The 24,724-nt window shown below is 38.4% G+C and overlaps 1 protein-coding gene across 3 annotated transcripts in view; it reads right to left on the bottom strand.

Moving 5' to 3' along the window:
• Window positions 1–7,807: 7,807 nt before the first annotated feature.
• Window positions 7,808–24,724, bottom strand: part of LOC108899472 (mannosyl-oligosaccharide 1,2-alpha-mannosidase IA) — a 174,138-nt gene continuing 157,221 nt past the window's right edge. The window contains exons 6-12 of one of the 3 annotated variants that reach the window (XM_051076369.1): window positions 20,416–20,552; window positions 20,099–20,192; window positions 18,535–18,650; window positions 16,115–16,334; window positions 12,423–12,595; window positions 10,459–10,574; window positions 7,808–9,356 (exon numbers count right to left, since the gene is read on the bottom strand). In XM_051076369.1, the coding sequence (XP_050932326.1) occupies window positions 9,215–9,356; window positions 10,459–10,574; window positions 12,423–12,595; window positions 16,115–16,334; window positions 18,535–18,650; window positions 20,099–20,192; window positions 20,416–20,552 (998 nt within the window). In that variant the 3' untranslated portion in view covers window positions 7,808–9,214. The remainder of the gene's footprint in view (window positions 9,357–10,458; window positions 10,575–12,422; window positions 12,596–16,114; window positions 16,335–18,534; window positions 18,651–20,098; window positions 20,193–20,415; window positions 20,553–24,724) is intronic. The other 2 variants (XM_051076370.1, XM_018699919.2) reach the window with 2 other exon arrangements.

Genomic DNA, 24,724 nt, shown 5'->3' with positions numbered 1-24,724 from the left:
CTGAAGTGGATGAAAGATAACAATTATGAGACTGTTAGATGCATTACATGCCATCTTACTGCTGCTGTTCAAGTAGCGTCCCCCCCTGCTAAACTATCATCTGACCCAGCCTCCCCACCCACCCAGGAGGCACTTTGTTTTATTATCCCACCCAACAATATAATGTAGTTGTGTGTATGCATGAGGATATAATTTACATTTTTACAACACTATTTATAAGGCAATTAATGAAACTATTGTATTATAAGCAGTTAAATAGAGAGACGTGTCAGTCTTTGGAAAATGTCCTCATATGTGCTCCCAGCTACATTATAGTGTTATTATTCAGCAGGTGGGAGCCAAAAGTGCCTCAGCTCCCACCTGCTGAATAACAACACTATAATGTAGCTGGGAGCCCACATGGTGACATTTTCCAAAGACTGACACATCTCTCTATTTAACTGCTTATAATACAATAGTTTCATTAATTGCCTTATAAATAGTGTTGTAAAAATGTAAATTATATCCTCATGCATACACACAACTACATTATATTGTTGGGTGTGATAACAAAACAAAGTGCCTCCTAGTGGTCAAACGTCTGTCATTATCTTTGTTGTGGTTTGTTAAATGTTGTCTGGGACAAATAAAATCATTAAATGTTTCTTACTAAACTTATGTGTTGACTTTTTCACATTAACTATAATTTGTAAACAAAACATTTTATTAAGCAAAAATGCCAAATATTCTTTACTTCCAGCTACTAAATTAAATATGCATTGTTGAGAAAATGGACCAATTGTTCTATATTAAAATGATCGTTACTGGAAGCATTTGAGAATTTGAACAAATAGAATGGTATGATTAAAATTATACACAGGACTATCACTGTAATAATCTAACATCATTTGATGCACACATTTGCAGCTACATTGTGGAAAAAATACTAATTAAAATTGATAAAGTTAACAGCAGCTTCAACTTAGTGATGTTTGTTCCAGACAACAGATTTTAAACTGTCAAACTGCAGCTGAGATAATGACAGAGGCAGACTGAAAAGAATAAATTGGCACTGACCTCCTGCAGATGTCTTCAGGTCTGTCTCTTTACAAGCTGAAATATTTGTTGGTTGAAGTTTGAGTCCTGTGGAGAAAATCAGAGACAATATACATCAACAACTTTTAAACCATCAAAATAAAAACAGAGCATGTCTGGGTATTAATGTTCAAACTGTCAAAAGAGAAGTAAAAGACAAAATCTTCAGAGAAACTTGTCTTACATTAAAACTTCAGTTGAAGAATTACATCTTAAGATAAAAGCTGTGCTTGTCTGTCTTTGTGAAGAAAATCATCCATTCTTGAAAGATGTATAAGATTTATATCTTCTCTCACCAATGAGAGTCCTAGTCCTTTTTATCTAAACAAGCTAAGCTAACATAAGTTGTGAGCACATGAGGACAACTATTAAAGCGCCACCTACTGGTCAAATGAAAGCCACTATCTTTGTTGTGGAATAAAATCATTCAACTTTTGATTTGCATGTGTTATATCTTTGTTACTGGACTTTTCTATGAGGAATAATTAAAGTCTTCATATTTTACATGGAGTATAATTTGAAAAATAATTGCAGTTTAATATCATATAAATAATCATATTAAGCAGAAATATTTGCATTGAGAAAATTTACCAATTGTTTTTTTTAATATCACATGCTTGCTACTGGAAGCACTTGGGATTTTACATTAACTTGACATAAGCAGCATGGCAAATGTAGATTCAATCTTAAATTGTGTCTTAAATCCTACATAAGTCTCAGTATAACAATCTATTTTATAGTAAACTATGTGCAACTTAAAATAAAAGCATTAAAAGGTTTTATATTTTTGCAGCTACATTGTAGAAACTGATTAATAGTAATTAAAACTTTCAGGTTCACTGATTTCTGAAGTTTGATAAGTTACCATCTTGATCTGCTGGAGCTTTAGTGATGTTTGTACCAGACAAATGGTTTTAAACTGTTAAACTGCAATTGAGATAATGACAGAGGCAGAGTGAAAAGAAATAAATTAACACTGACCTTACGTAAATCTTCATGTCTGTCTCCTCTCTGTGATTTGTTGGTTGAAGTTTGAGTCCTGTGGAGACAACCAGGAACAACTAACATTAGTGTAAATCTGCAACTACTAATTCATTGTAATTAAAACTGATTAAGTTACAGCAGATTTTTTGTTCCAAACAACTGCAGCAGAGTTAATGACTAAGGCAGACAAACATGAAATAAACTAACACTGACCTTCTGCAGACATCTTCGGGTTTGTGTCTTCTTTGCAAGTTGAATTATTTGCTGGTTGAAGTTTGAGGCCTGTGAGGAAAACCAAGACAACAAGCATCAGCAACTTTTAAACCATCAAAATAAAAGCACAGAGAGTGTCTGGGCATTGCAGTTCAAACTGTCAAAAGATGGAAAAATAAAAGACACTTAATCCACAAAGAACCTATTTTGGAATAATTCAGTTTGCTTCATTACAGATACCTGCATTCACTCTGGGAAAAGACAGTAAACTAGAAAAACAGCTAATGTGTATATTGAGGTTGAAAAGGTTATGGAATTAGTGAGTGGGAAATTTTGCAAAGTAGAGCCACACCCATTGAACAGGTCACTGTCACTGATTAATAAGATTCTAGTTCTTTTCTGTGCCTTGTCAAATTGATCAGTCTGTTGTCCCTCTGGAGTGATAAGTTACAAAAACTAAAAGAACGTGGCCTACAGACAGGCCATGGTTGACTTGTCATTTCAAGGTAAAAGTAACAAAACCAAGTATCACAAACTAATTCAATAATTATTGACAAAAGTTATGAAATACAAGAAACTTCTGATCATTAACAATGACTAATTTGACCTTTTCTGTCTAAAATACTTGTTCAGCCGAGCAGTTTAAGTGTCCTATCATGGTATAAAAGGAAATAAACTGACAATTTTTATGAAATGAAAAAACATTGGATCATTAGTTGCTGTTAATATTATATAAATATATGTGACATCTAAAAATGTCAATCAACAGAATAAAAGCATTACAATACATTGTGTTCTAGTCAATTTTATATATAGCCTAGATGGTAAATTCAATCAAAGGTACTGTGGAGTCCTGCAAAGTTTCCCATATGGAGAGAAACTCCAAATTAGCTGTAATCAATTAGACCGGATGATGGACAGTTTAACCATTCACAATTCCAAACTGACATTAACACAGGAAGACATGAAAGCACAAAGCTCTGCCATACTCCACAGTACCTTTGAATGGATTTAGCTGTAGGTAAAGTTCAAACTTTCATGAAACTGAATCTAATTTATAGTTGTACTTTGTTTTAATTCTTGTAAATAAGAAACCACCAATACCTTTGTTGTATCATTTAATCTTCTCAATAAACATCTGACACATTCATGTTAGTCGTTTTTTTCCATTTGCAGAAGATGACTGAATCTAGTGCCTGACCTCATGTCAGCTAGCATCCATATTAAATGTTAACATGTCACTTAGTAACTAGCTGTCCCAACACTTCTAAAAGTTAGTTTCTGAAAAAAATTCTCAACTTTGGGAATCACATCATCCCAAATTCCACATAAGGCAAAATTCTTTCAACAAAAATGTCACCGCTCTACACACAAAAGTCCAAACGCTCAGCATCCACAACTTAAAGTTGTACCTGGACTTGGAAGTAGTAAGCCTGGCTCCTGTCCACTGTGACAGCAGAGTTGCACAGTGTGAGTCTTAAAAATTTGTTTAAGCTTAGAGGTAGTTATGCATCCAACTCTTTGTTGATACCAAATTTTGGATGTACTCTGGCTTTAAGCTGCCTCCTCTACTGCCTGAACCTGAGAAGGGGTTTATTTCTTCTAGCTAGAAAGCCTGACATAGCTCTCCAAGCTCTTAGGCGTGTACAACACATTATCAAAGATTAAACCACTGGTTTCCAACATCTTTGTCCTCTGACATCTTAACAAAAGCAGTCTGTAGCGGGGATCACTTTTCAGATGTCTGAGAGTTGTTCAAATGATACAGATATGTGAATCAGAACTTTTGTTTTTTCTTAATTTTTCCCCCATTAATCATCTCACGACCTCTCAGAATTATCTGGTGACTCTGCATATTAAATTCAACTGCTAATTGTTCAAACTATCTGCACCTCCAGCTAGCTCCCACAGTATAACAGTGACATGCCGCTTACACACTGAAACTTCTGATTTATTAAGCTAATAATGTTATACATGTCAGTCAGCGGGACCAAACTACTACCTTTACTGTAATACTTTAACCGCATTTTGCTGCTAATACTACTTTTACTGACGTTGGATTTTTCATGCACGACTTCTACATTGCTGTACTGGTACTTTTAGTGAACTTATTACCACCTGCACCACTGTTGAGGACGTACTGTGTGAGCCTAATTTAAAGTTAACAGGAGCAATTAATTGTCGGAATCACGTCTGACTTATCCAAGCACAATCTAAGACACAGGCTAAGGGCTACACTTGCTACAAAAGTGGATAAAATTCATTTACCTTATCGAGCGTGTTACATCTCAGTAATGTCCCTCTCGGCTAATGGAGGTCCAGCAAGGCCTCTGCACCGTTTGACTGTCGTTGTTGATCGTCTCTCGTCGTCGTTCGATTATATTCTTTCATTTTCTTCCTTCTGTACAATAACTTTTGGTACACGATGGAAGCTCCCCGCGATTTCTCTGTCTTATCGATTAAAACAACTGTAAAACGACGCAAACTACGAGCATTTAGAGGGACTGAGATGGCGTTTCCAACGTGAACAAACATTTCATTGCCGCCATTTCGGTATTGCTGACGTCACACGCAAACAAACTATTGACGTGTGTTTTGTCCAATCACAAACAAAAACTGTTGTCCCGCCCTTTCAATACTATGAAATGTCATGTGTAGTTCAGGTATCCTAATAGAATCCAAATAGAACATAAATCCGTAGATTAAAAATACTTTGATCATAAACTGGTATATTGTTCCATTGTATATTTATTACAGCTGCTATGGTTACTGCATTTTAGTCATTTATGAGGGTAAAATCATTTACATTCAGGTGTGAGGATTTGCTGCTTTTCTCTGCTTTGTATTATTGCAAATGTAATATCTTTGGCTCTTGGATTGTTGGTTGACAAACCAGTCAATTTCAAGATGTCACTTTGGGCTTTGAAAAATATTTTTCAGTATATAACCAGAGTCTGGTATCTCACCATTAGTTTTAGGAAACAGCGAGGCAAGAACTATTGTCCAAATCCTTCCATATATCCTCTTTTCTTTTCTTTCTTTCTTCTTCTTCTTCTTCTTTTTTTTTTTTTTTTTTTTTTTTTGCTTTTTTAGCAACCCTGAGAGAAAATAACTGTTTAACAAACCATGAAAGTGTGCCGACAAGACCAAAGGAGTACAAGAATAGAAGAGCTGCAGAAGGAGTTTAAAATTAAGTCTTAATTTTGAAGGCCTTCATTCCAAAAAATGAAAAGTTCACTACCTGAAAAATATGACAAAATAGCTGCAGGTGAGAGATGTCCAACTCTCTAAAAATTCAAAAATCAAAATTATTTTTGAAGTTGTTCACTCAAAACTTTTTCTCTGTCAGATGGTGACATCTCAGGTCAGCTGTGTTTGTCTTGTTTGTTTTGAGAACTGCATGAGATGACACTATTGTCCCAGAATACATCTGAGGGATTTTATCCAAAGGTGGTAGTAGGTGGGTTTAGAATAGAGGATAAGAAGACTGAACCTGTCACCTCACTGTTTTTGTTGCAGGAAAAGACAAAGCAAAGCTGGCTTGTGTCTTTGTTACCTGTTATTTATGGTCTGGCCTTTTCCTTTGTGCAGTAGCCTGTAGTTAATGCAAATCATAGTCATTCTCACGGTATGATATCTAATTAGACCAAACAGAAGGTCAAGCAGAGGTAATATATCACAGTGCATTGTTCTTTCACTAGAAAAAAACTGTTTGTTTCCTCACTGCTGAAACTGTACATTTGAAATATTTTAGTAAATGTACATACATGTTGCGTCAGCCAAAAGGAGTTGAGGTGTTAGTTGAGTACGAGAAGAAAGTAGCTGAACAGCAAGTTGAGAGGACTCAAAGTTATAGTGTAAGCAAAACTGGTCTGTGCTGTATCTGCTATCTCACTTCCTCAGAGGGATATTTATGTTTGCTCACTGCTATAAATGTGCAATTGCATCTTGAGTCTTGTGCTTGTAGAACAATATAAACAATATGAGCAACTAAGATGTTACGTTTTTTCCTTGTGAGATATTTATAAGAGTTACAGTTAAAGTACCTAAGACATTCAAGTGTCAGCTGAAGCCCTGAAAGGGTTTGAAACATCAAATGAAATGTAAGTGCTGAAGGGAGTTGAGGTGTCAGGTGAAAGCAGATGAAGTGTCAGTTAAAGTGTAAAGCTATTGAAATTTCAATTGAAATTCAAGCTTTTGAAAATAACTGAACTGTAAGTTGAGTGAAAGATGAAAGCCGGTGAAATTTAAGTTTAAGTACAACCTCTGAAGGTGCTGGAGGTTCGTGTGCAAGAGCAAAGCTTGCTTGTACTGCATTATGGCATTTTCCTTTCCTCATATCAGATATGTTGTAAGTCACAGAAAATGTATATTATATACCTCTACAGTACCAGAATCATCACCAGTAGCCCCTAATTAATGCAAATCACAGTCACATTTTCACAGTGTGCTATCTAATTAGGCCCAGCATAAGGTTAAGTAAATATATCACAGTGGCTTGCAAACAAAACATTCTGTTTTTGTTACCCCTTTGTTTTAAATAGCTGCGGAGTTGAAATTGCGAGTAGGTGGAGCTGACAGTGTTTTTGCCAGTTCTCCCCAATTAAACTGCTGTCCTGGTTGGGACAGCTGGAGGACGACTGTGGCAGTGAGATAGTGATGGCTCTTCCCCCTTCGTTACACATCGATGGAAGGTCTTGCCAAGTCAGACAGCAGCCCCGACATTTGTTTCTGCTGTCCTGCTCGGCTTGCCAGTGACTATAGTAGCAGCAAGGGGGAAAAAAATGAGAGGGGAGGGGATTATTTGTAGTGTTTGTCCTTCATTGTCAGTCTCAGGTGCATTCAAATGGACAGCGATCCTTCCATTTATGTCTCCGGGCGAGGTCAAGCAAGCTTCAATGTACAAATTGTGTCCTTCGCTTTTGCCCTTCTTTTCATTACCATGCCTTAGCTGAAGGGAATAATGGTCCTGAAGGCTGTAACTCAGATAACATTTACACTTTCTATTTAAACTCACACACCTTTGCATTAGTTCTTTTTTAAGGTGTCAGTAAGATTAATGTCACCAGGTCTGCAACATTTCAGTACCATTTTTTAAATGAGTATTAAATGTCAATCATGTCAATAATGTGTCCTGATTTTATTTAAAGCCAATGAAAAATCACTTCAAGGTATCCGACTGAAATTAGAATTCAGATGACAGCAGGTAGAGCTGAATCATTTGGGGAGGCTGATATTAAATCTTGCTTTGTTGGCCTGTCACCGTGAGAGAGGTGCAACGCTTAAACCCCATTAGTCATATTCTGGTCATGATTGCTGGAACGTTCCACAACCCTGAGATGTCCCCCTCTAATTAAATCTGTAATGAACTTCCTGGAAGCAAATACCGAAACAAATGTAAGCAGTAAATTAGTCCAGTTTCCTTCCTTTTTGTTAGTCATTGGAGGTCGTTTCCTCCAAAGGTTACTGTAGCTACCTGTTGTACCAATCACATAGTCAAAAACTTCAAGGTCAATAAAAAGGACACAACAACTGATTGTTTTAAATGTACAAAGTTGCACAGGTCTTTTTTTTATCAGTATTTGAAAATATTCAACAATGAAAGTTAAATCAAACAGTAAGAATAAGTAATAACAATAATTAATATCAGCAATAACTAGACTTCAAATCAGAACTTTTTAGTTTTTTTTCTTTTTCTTTTTTACTGAAACACCTGAGGGAAGCAAATCAAAAGAGAACCCAGAAAAAATAACCACTGAAGTTTAGAAAAAAAAAAAAAGAAAGAGAAAAAGATCACAAAATAAAGTCAAGACAAGCTCATACTGGGGTCACTCACTTCATCTGTATGTACAGCACATTTGCTCTAGAACTGTGCAGGGACAGCAGTGGTGAACAGAACAGTGATGAAAATGGAAACTCGTCTCCGCAGTCTAATGGCCTTTAACATCAGTATTGGCAGCTGTATGGATTCACATGTAAAGGCAGGGTGAAGCAGAAAAACTACAACAGAAACAGGAAAACCCATTTGGAGCTAGCTGGCAAACGCGTTCTCTTTCCTTTATATTTGTATTACAGTCACAGAACTGACAGGACTCCATTTGTTACTCCAATCTGAAAGGCTGAGAGGACTGAGAAAGCACTGTCCTGTTCATACAGTGGAAACACAACCCAACATCATTTTTTAAGAAAAAAAATGGTCCCTGGATGCATAAGATACTGCCACTTTCTTGACACCTCCTGACTTTAAAAAAATCATTCAAGCTTGTTTCAGTAAGAAACATGACATCAACATTAGTTTGGAGGTGAATCACATTTCATGTTTGTTTGTACATTAATCAATATTCATTACAATTGAGTCCTTAAAGTAAATGTAACTTTCTGTCAAATCTCACCAAAAACACATTACTGGAAAAGAGGGAAATAGAAATGCAAAGAAACCTTTGGTCAAAGAGTGTACTCACAAAGGAAAAAATATGCAATGACAAGATCTGAGGAAATCATTCATCACTCAAGGTTAACGAAACAACAAAATCAAAGAGCAAAACTCAAGTGGTTTTCTATACGTTTCTCTCTCTTTCTAACAATATGGCCCATTATTCAACCCTCCTCCCATACATTTGGGTCTGCAAGTTATACTGGTTTCCTCACAGAGGAAAGAAGGAAAGAAAAAGGTGCTCTTTTCATGAAAGTCATGTTTGTCTTGATTGTCCACAAAAAAGAAGTGCCAGCAGGAAGTAACCCCGGCGAAAGGATATACAATCACAGCGTAAAACGACGACATCCTTTACTGGAAAGGAATTGAGAGTCCATAACACTCTCCTGAAAAGACTCTGAACCTGCATTGAATTGGTGTTTGTATTTGTGTGTGTGACTGTGTGTGTGTGTGCACATGAGCTGTGCAGATGTGTCTGTAACTGTCTCAGTTGTTAGGTTGTGTTCAGTCTTATTCAGAGACTGTCTTATCCTGTGTTGCTTCGTCCTGCAGGCAGCTCTTACGGATAATGGGCAGAGGGTGGGCCTCTGTATTGAAGACCCAGTCCTCCAGTGGGAGAAGGTCATCATCAGAGAAGAGCAGGTACAGATACCTACACAAACATGAGAAACATCCATTTAGTTTAGTCAAAAGGCTCACTGAATAGTGTGTTGAGATTTTAGTGTGACTTAGGATTCTAGCTCCAGTTCTGTCATTATTCTGAAATGTTTTTCCAGAAACAATGCCAGTGGGCCACACATCCTTCACATAAAATGACGTTGTAAACAGGAGCTGATGTTACTCCCCTCATTTCTGGGGCTGCTGCTGCCTCAATCGAATGGCAAGATAACAGTTGAATCCTAAGATTTGTTATTGTTGTGGAGTGAGGCAGCTGCGTTTTACAAGGTCGACACTGCCTAATCTTTGTTGGTTGTTTATTGTAGTAATGAAAGTTTGAGTTTTGAATAAAAACTGTCAGGCCCTAATCCTTTGGCAGGCATCTGTTTAGGATGCCTCCTGGGTGCCTTCCTTTGGAAGTACTCTGGACCCAACTGGGAGGGTACGCCCGGTGTAGACCCAGAACTTGCTGGAGGGATTACATATCCCACCTGGCAGGGAAACACTCATAAGATGTTGCCAGGGACAGGGACATATGGAATACCCTGCTTAGTGTGCTGCCACCTCGATAGGACTAATCTGAGGGTAAAGTCATCTTAATATAAGCCAGTAAACCACAACATTTGCATAGTAGGAATAATGTTACACAGGGTGATGCAGGAGAACAGTCTGGTGTTAAACGTTCCTGTCTTCAGGAAAAAAAAGGCTCTTTATCATCTTTTAACTGATAAGACGTAGCACCCTGAATAGTTTGCATTGCTTAATGACTCAAGAATGAGGGGAGGTAAAAATGAGGTGTTTCACTGCATATCATCTTTGGTATCTATGTTTCTTTTCCCAGTGAGGAGAAGAAAATCACATCTAAAGAGTCACCTTAGATGACATCTGAGCACTGAAGTACAGATTGTGTCCGTGTCTCACAGCATGAGTATACTTCATGGATGGAACAGATAATAGGTAGAGATGAATCCTCAGCGCTCAGTATTGGACTCTATATTACTTTCTATATCTGTGATGGTTTATGAACGCAGAATGTAAAATGCCATTTGCTGCATTCTCTGTTACCGAGGGAGATGTGGAGACGAAATAGGACTTACTTGAGTGTCTCTGAGAGGAAGAAGCTCTGCTGCATGTTATCGTGGCTGACTGTCATGGTGTAAACGTCTCGGATCCCAGAGAAGCCAGACTCCACTCTGCAGTGCTCCTCGAGGGCCTGACAGGAAACGAGAGAGAAGAAATGTGCACATGTATCTTCAAAAACAAGGAAAAGACCACTTCCTGCAGTTATGAGCTTGATTGTACAAACTGAATTAATAATCATTAATTTGCACATGTATATGTAATCAACCCTCTCAGAGTGGCCTTTTCACTTCTGCACTGTGACAGAACCAAATATTTTACAATGTGCACAAAAGACATCACAGTCCATTCCTTGCATATATTGCAGTGCAAAAAGAGAAAATAATTTATTCAGCAACAGAGTGTCCATGTACACCCAATGAAACTGTCAGTGATGGAGCATGTCAAGCCCTTCAGCTGGCTACACAATTGAAGCCCAAGCAATACTAAATCTGACAAGGGCTAATGGAGAGTGGCTGAGCTAGCCAAGCGGATTAGCACATTATTACCCTTGCTACAAAGGGGTGGCTTATACGTGCTAATTAACAAAGACCCCAACGTGTTAATGCTTGATGTTCATGAAGAGAAGCGTTGTGCACTGCTTTCAACCTTTGTGCCCGATAATTAAAGGCCTGTCAAACTCGTCAGCCTGATCTCTCCACTTCTGTGCGCACTAAATTAACGCAAAATCTATCATGCCAGCCCTCCACAGTTTACTGCAGCTAATGTCCTGTCTATTGCCACATTAATAATGGTGCTCCCTACACAACCTTCACCTCCTGCTAGCAGGGTTGCTTGATCTACAAGCTAATGTATAGTGCCACACAATATCAAGGAAGCTGGTTGAGGGTAATTGAGGGTGTTAAAGGGGCTTGATTTGATAGGTGAGTACAATTTAGAAAATCAGTGTGTAAACCACTCCAAAGAGAGAAATATAGGATTCAAAATTACACCGTACTGTATCTCCCACTCAAAAATGGACATGGACTTATTTTTGGCTTGAATATGAGACTTTTTTTTTTTCCTAGATATTACATTTGAAAAAATGTTTGGGTTGTTTAGCTGACTAGTGAGTTTCTTCAAGTGTGTTTATAGTGTCAGTGTTTAGTTATTCAAAGTAAACCTTTAGGAGTTTCTTTTAGGAGTTTCTGATGGCTCCTGTAGCCCAAGAAGTAAATTTCTCATGAATGAGAACAAGGCAAACACGTCACTTGATTGTCTTAGCAGCAGAAATGGGCCGAGAGCTAAATCATCTGTCAAAAGATATCAGGATGAGGAGGTAAATGCAAGCAGCTAGAGAAAATCATTCTGACAGCCTTCAAGAGCTTAACAGGAGAATATGTGACTAATTAACAGGATTAAAAATTAGCCTAAATTGGAACATTTTGGAAAATATGCTCATTAGCTTTCATGCTGAAAGTTAAATTTCTGTCTGTTACATTTGAAACTACCGCCAGTAGCTGCTTAGCTTATAGCATAAAGGCAAACAAGGGGAAACAGCTAGCTGTCCAAAAGTAACAAAAATCTGTCTACCAGGATTCTTTGGGAACTTATCTGATTTGAGGAGAGATGGTGTTATATGCTGAACAGATTATAAAGCTCCCTGAGACAAATTTTTGATATGTGACACTGAACTATGTGAATAAAACTGACTTGACCTGGTCAAAGTCAAGAAATAGTCCAGAGTGGTATCAGTCATCTCATCTAACTCTTAGCAGGAACGTGAATGAGGAAACTTAAATCTTTCCCAAAATGCCAAACTGTTCCTTTAATTTGAACATGCAGTTCCACATTTATGAGAGAAAGGGCTTCAGATATGAAGACTAACTTGTCTAATAGTAGTTTAGTTTCCAAAAAAGGGAAAGGGGTTTTACCTTACAATCAAGGTCTGCTCATATTCAGGCCGATAAGGGACACGTTATTTGTGTATTTTGTATCTCACCTCAACAGCCTCCCAACCCCACTCTCTGTACTTGGGGTCGTGGGTGAGTCTCCACATGTACATGTAGCTCTCGATGACTTCTGGCCGTAGGATGTAATATCTGTCGCTCAGCCTGGTTGCTGTGGCTTCAGCTCCGCCATCGAATCTGAATGCCTCGGGCCCCAGTTTGGTGGCTGACAGGAGACAGAAATTTAAAGACAAGAGGGCAAAAACATAAATCTCTGTCAGCCAAAAGACATGAGCACTTACTTCACAGATCTGCAGTGTATTTCCAAATCTAAAATCCTTCAAAGCACACTTAATGTTCTTCATTAGAAGTAAAGGAATGTAATCGGAATCAGTGTACAGAAGCCATTCAGTTACAATTAAGACCTCTCCAGCTGTCCAGATCATCTGTGGGCTTCTGTTTTTTCTCTCTCTCTCCTTATTCTTCCTATTACTTCCACTATATTTCTATGACAATTCAAGCCTGCATGGCAAAGAGATCCTATCCATGATGCAGCACAAAGAAATCTATTCTTGCCAAGGTCAGGACAGGGGCATTGGCATAGCAACATCTTAAGTTTAGAAACACGCTTGGAATGGAAGTTGCATTATCACATGCAAAATCATTCTGAATTTTTTTTCTGCCTGCTGTGCTCTGTTTGGTTTGACTTTTCTTTTTCTTGGACTTATCATCTGTGATTTTAGCAAACCACCCGCCACTTGGAACATTGGACAGTGGTTGAAGGAAGCAGGTTCTTTCAGGTCAGTGAGGGTTTCTGAATAACTGCAACCAGTTGGATGGATAAGAAGTGCGAGAGTCAGTATGTGCAGGGAAGACAAAGAGGCCTTTGCAGTCTGAGCCCCTCAACGACCTGCTGGAGGAGAGCAGGCAAACTAGCTCTTTGTCTGAGTTTAAATCTCTCCCAAAAACCCATTATTGTAGTTTCATTCTGTGCTGTCACTACATTTGTTCTTTTAATTTCAGCAGCTAAATTGCCTCTTATTTTAATGTTATTTATTTCTATTCTGTTGCACCATACAAATATGGCATTTGTCTTTTCGTGAGGCCATTTCTTTTTAAAAAGTCATTAAATAACAATTCCACAGCAATGACTCAGCTGTTCCAAGTCTCTCTTCTCCAGTTTAATATTTTTGCATCTTCTTGAAGTAGAAGTTCACATTAAACACATCCAGGGATATCTTAATTCTTAAACCACTATTTTCACCTCTAGACTCCACAGTCTGTTTCCTGAGGGCGCTGTTGACACTTGTGACTAGAATGCTAAAGCTAATTCAAACAGAGAATCATCAGTAACTCAGAGCACAGGCACCACAATTGATTTTTCTACAAGTTCATCAGATGAATAACACTCCTGTGTCAAACACAATTAAGTAGTTAGTCTTGGGATTTGTTTTACGCACTTTGGCAATTAAATAGTAACCTTTTATGCCAAAATTTTGCACCAACACCACTTTGATCTCAACTACTTTATCTTTTTACCAACTTGGATTATATTCTTTTGTTGGCATGAAAAGCGAGAATAAGGTCTGTAGTCGTACCTTTTGTGTGGAAAACATTCTGGAACCATGGCAACAAGTCTGAATCAATTCTATGTCAACAGCTGTTGCACTGATATGGTGATCGCACGATGCTTTGCACAGATGGAATCAGGAGACTTTGAGCCTTCAAACAATGAATGATCTGTCAAGGCCATGTGAAGACTGAGTCCAGTACGGACCAAACATAGTTACATAGTGCTACCAAGGGCAAAGCATCCCACAGGTGAGACGGTGTACTTTAGGAGGCTAATTGGCTGCAAGGTTGAAATAAACAAACAATCCCACAATTTATGGGATAAATAAAGAATCCCATAATTTATGCTAACAACCCTACCCATGTTTTTCTCCTGCCCCACCTGTTTTGTTTTTTTTTTTGCCTCAGCACAGGAGTAAATTTCTCCAGGCAAAATCCTGTCTGACTGTCTGTTATTTTCCTGCTGAACATCAGTGATTACAGAACAGTTGTTAGAATCTCAAATAAGGAGTGACAACCCGAAGTGATACATGCAGTCAGTCTTTCAAGTTGCTCTACTGCACATCAGGTCATATTCCTCAATAGTAAAAATCATCACAGCTAAGCATTAAAAGTATATCACCACATCCTCTCTAAAAGCAGTAACCTTTCCCTCTTCCTGCAGCTTCCCATGAGATCCACAGTTTCCTGCATCAGTCTGTTGCTGTGAAGATGGTGGAGATCAAGAGGAGCAGAAGGAGAGTCTTTATGGTATCAGTATTTAAGATGCAGCTAAATGTCAGCCACTTTGTGCACATGCAAGAGCAAATCACACTTCTTTCCCTCTTCTGCAGACAGTTAATCCAGAAGCTGCTAAGCACCATCCAGTCTCTTTAATGAGGGAAGAGAAACCTGGTGGATGCCCGAGGAGCCTTTTGGGCCTGCAGATCAAAAGTATTCCAAGGGTATCAAGGAACCTGTTATGTGATGAGTCACATTGGCTTACTGGAGAAGTAAAGGCAAAGGAAACTTAAGGATGAATCCTTTACAGCCCACCCAACAGTGGAGGTGGAAATAAAAGCTTGAAATTAGCGAAGGAGATTATTGTCAGGGCCAAGACAGATGCTAAGGAAGAGAAAAGATCAAACATGGGTCTTCAAAAAAATGTGGGTAGGCGTGCTCATATATTTGTTCCTTTTTCACCCTTTCTCTTGCTTTTTTCTCCTGGGTATACCTTCAGTCTGTGGGAATTCAACCATGTCTTCTACTCTTCCACATTTATAGGTTGGAACCACAGTAAATTTGCCAGTGGACTCAGTTTTTTTATTACAATGTTCACTCTTCCATACTCTGTCTCCCTTTTCATTGTCTCTCCTAAATTAAAACAAACTGTATCAGTATCAGTGTCACTATCTCACACACTTAGAGGCACCTCCACGTCTGCTGCTTACAGCTGTGAGACGTTAGAGAATAATCGAGAAGTTTAATTCTTCACTGCTTCTTATTAGGTCTGTCGTCTCTCTGCTGAGGTGAAGCCACCAAGAACAATTCTCCTTTTGAGTCGGGTCAAAATTAAAATGCCTTAGGCCCTTTTAATTTACAATATGCTGCTCCCCTAGATTCTTAATTCTCTTCTTCTGAATGTTACTATAAACCTCACTTAACAAGACAGATACAATGTACCGCAATGGTGATGAACCATAGCATTTCACCTTCATGTCCTATTTGGGGCATGAAAAAAAAGTACTGAAAAAAAAAAAACAGATAAAAATTCTTATGAATTAAGTTTTTAACCTGCCTAGCTGCACGGTCAGTCGGTTCATCACCTGGGTCAGACTAAGATATCTCAACAGCTTCTGGACGGATTGGCACAAAATTTGGTACAGACACTCATGCTTCCTGGATGATGGCTCCTATTGACTTTGCTGATCCTCTGATTTTTCCTCTTGCATGGCAGCACAGTAACATTAGCATTTAGTTCAAAGCACAATCGTAGACTCTCTGTGTCATTGGATGATAGAAAGCATGAGTTAAGACTATTTTTTTCTCAACCAGACTGTCTGCAGTGCAGGAAAACACCCCTAACCTCATACCCACCATAGCAAACCCTGTGTGAAAAGGGCCACTCCCAGAGTAAAACAGAATATATGGACACTGTCATGCCTCATTCAACATCCCTGACTTTCCCACTCACCTGAGCGCGCGTAGCTCTCGTGGCATGTGTGTGTGATCTCGGCAGCGAGGTCCAGGTAGTGTTGCCTCTTCTCTGGAGCTCCATCATCAGCTCCGATACCGATCATTCCCCCAGAGAAGCAGGCCAGGTGACCCATCTTGTGATCCAGGATCCCACCTCTCCACTCAGCCATGTAGGTGAGACCACCAGGTGACTTCTGTACCAGGTTAGCTTCAATCGCCTGCAGCAACACAGAAAGAGGGGTTAAGCACTGACATACTGTATGCCATATCATTTTTGACACTTTGGTATAAATAACATCAAAGAAAACCATGAAGAACTTCTTTTTCACCAGTGGTTTGTTAGAGCTTTAAATGATGTGTAGTAAAAGCTTCATACTCAAAACAAATTTTTGCTTTCTTTCTTTTGTTTTCTTGTCTGTGCTTGAAATTTTATGAGACAGAATATAGAGGGAGATCTTTTCAGAATCATTTTCTCTCTTTTACAGATTCTGTCTTTCTCTCACGACCCTCTCATCCATTCTGTCTGGCATGCTGGTCATTTTGCATTTGAATGCAGATCTGTGATATTCTGCAGCAACACCCCATAAAGTGCTGAGAATTAAAAGCATAAACTCCCTCTTGAATTTAAGGTCCCATCATTCATTAATTCTCTTCTTTTTTTACCAGCTCTTTCAGAGCTGAGGAAATTAACACACACTTTTTCAGACATTTTAATTTTAATTAAATCATGATGGTGAAAACCAGTACCTGTAGCACTGTATGAGAAATCTTTCATGCTAAATAATGGTTGATTAAGATGCACCCTGCAATAACAGAAGGCAAAACAAAGTAATGTGTATAATATGAAAGCTTATAAATACCATGTTGTCGAAAAAAAAAAAAAAAATTCTTGAGGGCTGATGATCTTCCCACTAATTAGCTGTTGTTAGCAGTAATCATGGTATAGTCTTAATTGGAAAATGTTCACTCATTCAACACTGTGTTTTAATTAGTAATCTACTTTTATTTGAATGCCAAAGATAATGAGTTGTGCTGCGCCCTTCACCTTAGATCTCTGTATAAACATACAATATATAACTTAATCTGATGGGGGTCCATGGCCATTTAAATACCAAGTCACTGGAGAGAAAGTGAGTCTGTAATTAGTTGTTCTGCCTCTGGCTTGACCCTCTGATGAGAACTGAGGAAATCTCAATGGCAATCTTAAGTTATTGTCTGTGATATTGTAATTGTAGCCAGAGGGAATGTGCTTTACTGTGACATTATCTCCATTATGGAGAAAAACAGATAGTTGTAGACATATTTTTATGCATGTGCATACCATGCAGTGGGTTCACGTTCACAGACATTTTTCTGCAGAGAGTGGGAGGGCCTGCACTTTACATTACAATATCACAAGTCAGAGGCCATCTAATCACAGATCTAATCACATTATGCAGTGCAAAGATCCTTTCCTTCTCGATATTATCTTTCTTCCTCTCCCCTATGACCACTGAGAACACATCTATTGCAAATCATGTACTGTATATCATCATGGTATGGTACTTTGAATAAAAGCATCCATTACATCTCTACATGCAATTCTGAGTAAGAATTAGATTTAAATACGAGTGAAAAACACCTGTACATCTCTGCATAACAGCACTGGTTTTTGAGTGATAAAAGGATACTTTGCTTTCCAGTATCACTCCATTAGTTTTTTTTACTAATGTGTTGCATAAATGTGATGGCAATTTAACATGTTGGTCTAATGTCTAAGTAAGCCTCTGAGCCACTTTTATATAAAGGTCATTGGGAAAATCTTACTTGGCCACATTTAGTAACATTTGTCACGTCTTCCATTAGCGTCAAGGCCACAGCTGCACAAGGTGAATTATGCACAAATAGACATCAAATGCATGACTTTCAATGCTACAATACGTTTTCTAATTCATCTCTGATGCAGTCTGTGTGAGGACAAACATAACTCTTCTCTTCCTCTTCGGTTTTATAACTTTTTAACTCAACACTCCCTCTTTTGCACAAAATATTACATGAGTATTACGGCTGTTTCCATAAAGGAGCTGTCATGTCTGATTAACACCATATAGAATATTAATGTAACTACCAGCCATGTCTGAATGACACAATGCCATTAGTTTAAACATACAAATAAAACCAACAATGTTAGATGTTCCGTATCTGAAAAGGGCTTCAGATACTGTATCCTTCTTTAACTATTTCACTCCCTAAAATTTTAACTTCAATGTTCCTGATGTCCTCTTGTGATTTTGTATAAAACTTTGTCTTGGGTGTGCAGCACTTTGCATACTTTATTTGCAAAGGCAAATTACTTTAATTATTTTTATTTTATCTAACTGAACTCTGCCTGACTGGGTCCATGTCTTTGTGTACAAAATAAGATTAAAATGTTCATACCTCCAATGCGCTGTAGTACATCTTCTTTGCATCGTCATCTGTCTTGTCTGACATCAGATATGATTTGATCAGGTACTCATAGAAACTGTCCCCGAGGCCACCGATCGAAACATGATCTGAGAAGGGGAAAAGGAGGGAAACAGGGTTGCATGAAAATCACATAATTAGGAATTATTATTAAATCCTGCTGGGAAGCACTGAAAAAACATAATATTAACATTAAATAATTATCGGTCATGTCACTGCTACTTGTTTTACATTGTACATCGTCAGTATGATTGCGAAACAGGTATTAAATTGTATTATATGTGGTATTAAAAAGGTTAAAAGTGTTAAATTTAACTTGGTGAAGCCTGCAGAAACCCTGCTGATTCAGTCACAAATCAAGTCTTACACGCCACCATATCTGTCTAACTTGTGTTTTAGACTTTTGGAATTACAGTGTTGCAAAAGCCTTCTGTGTCTTTGGGTAGAACATTTAAAATATGCAGTTCCATTCTTGCTGTATTTTCTAAACTGTGTCACCACTCTTGGCTCTTCTGGCTGATCTGTAGTGTGCATGATCATGTTCTCTGAACCCACACACGCTCTCTGCTCTCTTATGGTGGAAAATAGTTTATTTAAAAGTTTAAGCCTAAATTATATAACATACTTCAATCTTCTAAGTGGAAATTGCAACAAGTGGCTGTTGATTTTCCTCCTGCCCGCTCTTAAGTCCACATTCAAATTCATAAAGATGAATATGATATTGCAGTGGAGGTGTGCATGAGTCTTCATCTATCCACTCATGCTCGTTGCGTGCGCACAAACCTTTGCTGACTCCCCCGCAAGGTTATCACAGTGCTGCTGTGTTTGTCCTTGACACAGACAGATGAGGGGGAGCTGCGAAACCAAAACTCCTTTTCCCTTTGTGGCAATAAATATATACAGTTTTGCTTCTCTACAAGCTCACCCACAACAATTAGCCTCTGTAATCATCCAGATTACCACCTTTTCAGTCCCAGCGTCATCTTATCCCATGATTTTTTTTCACCTCCTTTCAGGTAAATCAGAAAGATCCAATTTCCTGAAGTAATTGAATTCATTATCATTTTAATAACCCAGAGCAATGGGAGTCATATAGCCATTGCTATGAGCCTGATATTAAAAATGAAAGGAAATAGACGGATGGGTGGATGGATGACACAGATGAGCAGCTAAAAGAGCTTTGGCACGTGAGGTGACTCAATGTCTGTCAGCGGAAAAGGTAGAAATATGAAATGACATTTGGTGAACTCAGACTCTTATAATATTAACCCACATGGGAGAAAAACACAATACTGTAATTCTAAATAGGTAACATGGATGATCTTACCAGGGCATTTCTGAGATAGATGTGTCATCAAGGTCACATGTGAAAGGTACGATTTTTGTAATAATGGGAAACACCTGACCCTGTCCTTTATTATAAATAAAACTGTTCAAGACCCATCTCTATAACCCCAACATACAAATAACCTTACAATAACTTCAACAGATGTTGAACCACCATGAATGTCATGTGTAGAGCAATGAGAGGACTTACGTTGGACCCAGTTGCCACTGACTGGACTGAGGAAGTTGGGATACAGGCCGTGGGGTTTTTCAATCTTGTTCAGCAGTTTCCTGATGTTCATCACCTGCAGAGACACCACAGTACAAATGAATACCATAAGGCTAAAGCACTGCCATGGTATCACACATTCAACTCACTGTATTGTATCACTGCCTCAAGGCTGAAAAGCATCTTGCAGAGAAATTGCGCTAATAAGAAGTCAGGGCTCATAGTAAACAGATCCCACACATTTTCAAAACTTCTTGTAAAGTAAAAGCAAAACTGGAAGTGTGATCCATATATCAAACCTTCTCTGTGTAGATGGGATTGCTGGAGAGCTCAGTCAGATGGACGAATTCGAGGTGAAGGGTCCCGAACTCAGCCAGGATGCTGCTCCCGGCTGAGGCCCAGCCCCAGCTCCAACTGGTTCCACTGCAGCAGAGACAACAGGCAAAACAGGCAGACTAAGTACCAGAGATATCCCACTGAGGCATACACAGGTACAAATTGGAGTTATGCAGTCCACCTGGATCCACTGCATTTGCCTTGTGAACTATAGGCGTTTCTTAAAATCCCCAATAGAAGGCCACTGCATTGTGGAAAAAGTATGACCTTGCTGTGACAAGGAATAAAGATCTCCTGATCACAGAATAGTGATCATGCCTCTAAAGTTCTGCTCTCGATTATGTTTGGATTGTTCAAATTGAGATGGGAGAGATATTTTGAGTTTACCAGCCACATTCATCTAGCTGATATTGGGACATGGTTAATTTAATCTAATAATTTAAACTAGTGTTACATGCTGGTAGTTGACTGTGATGTCTGTGCTGCCACTAAACCTATTACTCAGCTTGTTGACACATTAGTTATTTTTTGTTTGTGAGACCGCATAGGCAAGCTTAGCGTCTCGAAGTCTGCAGCACGTTCAGTCTAGCTGGGAATGAAAACCAGGAATATGAGCTGGCATGGGGTCTCAGTTTAAGGCCTGTGAAGAATTCAAGTACAAACACTTAAGATCGCTGTATATACAAAGTAATTACAAGAGCTGTGTTGGAGTGACTGCCCGAGTGTTTGTTTTCATACAGTCAAATACAAACTCAACAAATAAGCACAAGTGTATTCATTTTGTCCAAAGTGCAACCTGAACAAACGTGTTGAGAGTCAACAGGCTTGTTAATAAAAAAAAGTAGATCACAGCAACTTCTGTCATTAGGCTTTATGTGCGTCATTGTTTCTATGTTTATGTGACTTCATATTATGAACAACAGATAGTTCCTGCTTTCCTGATTTATCATAGCCTCTATTAGTTTGTTAAATGCAACACAGTTACTCGATAGCCAACTATGTTCACTCAATAAAACTGTCAATTTGTTTACTGTTTGCAGATTCGTCTAACTCAAATACAAGGCAAAGTTAAAATAAACAATCCACTGGACTGAAAACAGAAGACACGAATGCTTAAGTAATTTACTATAGTACAGAGTCCATATGCAGAATTTAATATGCAAACAAACAAAAACAAAGTCTCCTCTCATGCTGTGTGTAATCCTGTATAACAAATGGTATGTTCTAACATTTCCAGGTCAGTACATCTGAATTCTGAAGTACAGCACAATCTTCTGAATTTCATCCTGTTTTGATGTGAAGTTCTAGTGACTTTAAAGTTCAGGCAATTCCAGCTTCATATGAGCCTGCTATATTTCCAGCAGTATTACTTGTAAACTCCCCGTCAACTAGTGCAATACTTCTTTCAGTTCCTCCACAGTCGGTTATTACACTGCACATCACATTCAGAACACGCTGTGGCTGAACAGAGTTAAAGAAAGTAACCAACTCAGCGCCCAAAGGACCTTTTGACCTTGTGTACTCAAACTCTGCTTAATGCATCACAGTAGACACACTTGGGTTTTTTATTTCCTTTTCAGATGGGAATCAATAACAATCTACTGTTTGTCTCCAATGATCTCAACAATGCATTTAGCAGACCCATTCAAAGTGTATTGATCTATTTAAACATTTAGCTATTGTCATTTGTTGTTTTCAGTTAGAATTACATATTAAATTTTGTCCTGCAACTGAACTGCACACAGCTGAAACTCATGAGATATAAATGTAAAAATAAACTCATCAGACTATATTAGAACCTTCATCGCCACCGCCATTATCTAATACTAAATAAATGTATTGTTGCCTGCTGTAATTGATGTTTGTGTTAATTTTCTTTAACATCAACTTGAAACTTGTGTTACATGTGTATTCACGGTACAATGACAGCCTTAAAATGTTACCTAGAAACTATGAACATAAAGGGCACTCTTCAGTTTTATTTCATCAAGTGTGGGTAATATCGCTTTGCGCAAATCTGATTCTCAGTAAATGTGGGGTGCACTAATGCTTGCCTGTGATTATTTGTGGCAGAATGTACAACTAGAGTGACTTTACATACCCTCTGATAGATGCTGGGGAATATCAGACATTCAGTAATGAATTGAACTGAATTTGTAAGAAGGGGGAGGAAGATGGAGTGGGGTGCGGGAGATGGCTGGTGCGTAAGGGCAGAGGGGGAATCAAAGGGTTTACCACGCTGGTGAATGCATCCATTAAAAGTTTGAGGGCTACATCATTAGTAGCTCTGACTCGAGTCACATCTGATTCCTCTGTTAAGAAAAAATCAATCTGAGTATCAAAGCAGAGGTGTGGGGTGGCGGGTGGTGTGTTTGGAGAAGGGAGGGGATGGAGGGGCAGTATCCACATCACTTTTGCCTGGTGAGCAACAACACTGGCACTCATCCATTAATCTTTCAACCCTGTTTAACAAACACATGTTCACACTCTCCCACAGCTAACAGAAATATAATCAAGTGTAGAATATGATTAAAAAAGCAAAGATCAACATCCAACGTCATGCGTAAATGTGTTAGGGGAAACTGGCATTTTGTGCATTTTAATAAAAGAGCAAAAATTATTTTATTCTGTGATGATGTCTAGGACTACACACACACTAAATATGTTACCTCTCAATATATAGTATGTATTTAAAGAGTAGTTAAAAAGTATTTGTTCTGTGCACAATGACATGGTTTGAAGTGCTAGCAGGATCATTTATGGGCTTTTTAGCGACAGAAAACCTTGATATCAGATAACACACAGTAAGTTTTATTCTATTTTGTTTATTTGTAAGGGGCTGGGTGCAATAAAAAACATCAGTGTTATTAATACCACAGTATAAACAGTTTATTTACTCCCTACAGAGCCCTACAGAACAAGTAACAAGGCTGGCTGTGTCATTTGCCCCGGAGCAAACCCCACAGTTACTTCAAATGAAAAAATTACTTGTGTTAGTCTAAGATAAGATAAGATAATCCTTTATTAGTCCCACAATGGGGAAATTATTATTTTATAATACTGAAAAATACTCATCACTATCTCTCAAAGCCAAAGCCAACGTCTTTAAATTTCTTGTCTAACTTTAAGAGAGCAAGAACTTGGAAATGTTTGGCTTTAATCCTTGGAAAATGTAAATAGTCAATTAATCATTTCAGCTCTTAAAAAACAAGAATAACTTGTAGAGATCTGATTGGCAGTGAGATATGAACTTTCACCAAAATGATGTCTCTTATGATGTATTATACAACAAGCACCTTAGAGTACATACACACAATAACATTATGGCACTAAACAAACAGGAAAAGAGTCATGACACCAAGTGATGCACAGTGGTTCATCACTTCTGCCCTGTAAGAAAAGACTTCCCACACCCTTCGTCAGAGTCACAGGCTGTGCAGCAGAACCAAACTCCCCTGTGTGCACAGTGGTTGCTGACTGCTTCTGTTCTGTTACACACTGCATATGTTCTCCTCTAAAGTGACATGATTGTGTGCGTGTGCATTGTGTGGATAGGCTTGTTTATGTGTCACTCGATCTGACCATGCTATGGGCAGCATGGTTCCTCCTGCCCATCTGTACCACAGACCCATGTTGGTGATGCAGCAGGAATTAACTGTAGAATAAGGTAATTAAATCTACCAGCAGCTGTCCAGTTTGGCTCGTGGGTTAATTGGTAGCAGGTGGATGACAGAGGCGCCAGGAAGTATCTTATGAAAATTAGGAAATGAGAGGAAGTAGGTTTACTATGGAATTTACCATAATCTTGAAAAACAGACATAAAAGGAGTTCGAAGTCAAATTTGGCAAAAAAAAAAAAAAAAAAACTTCCAGTAATCAAACATGTTGTTGGAGCATAGTTTATATCCAGTCTCACAGGATACTTACACTAAGTCATAATGTGAAGTTTTTTACCTGTTGTTCAGGCAATGTATTGCATTCCAGTGCATACTGGAAGGGCAAAACAGATGTAAAGTCTGCAGGTACATAGGCTAGTGATGACAGTTTAGTTGTCACAGTCACCGACACAGTGCTGTTAACAGCATTCATGTGTTTGTAATATCTTTCAACTCTTGATTCAGTCTCTCCATAAACTTGTTAAACCACAAAACAAGAGTCACAGTTGTTTTCCCTACTACCACTTAAAAATCCACACAGAGAGCTTGAAATTCATGGTCAAATTGCTCTGAAAATGAAAATAGCTCACAGTTGTGTTGCATGACCATGGCATTAA

Source organism: Lates calcarifer, linkage group LG15, assembly GCF_001640805.2.
Source record: "Lates calcarifer isolate ASB-BC8 linkage group LG15, TLL_Latcal_v3, whole genome shotgun sequence".
Lineage (NCBI taxonomy): Eukaryota > Metazoa > Chordata > Actinopteri > Centropomidae > Lates > Lates calcarifer.
The sequence above is the reverse complement of the archived record's forward strand: the minus strand, read 5'-3'. Positions and strand labels throughout refer to the sequence as shown.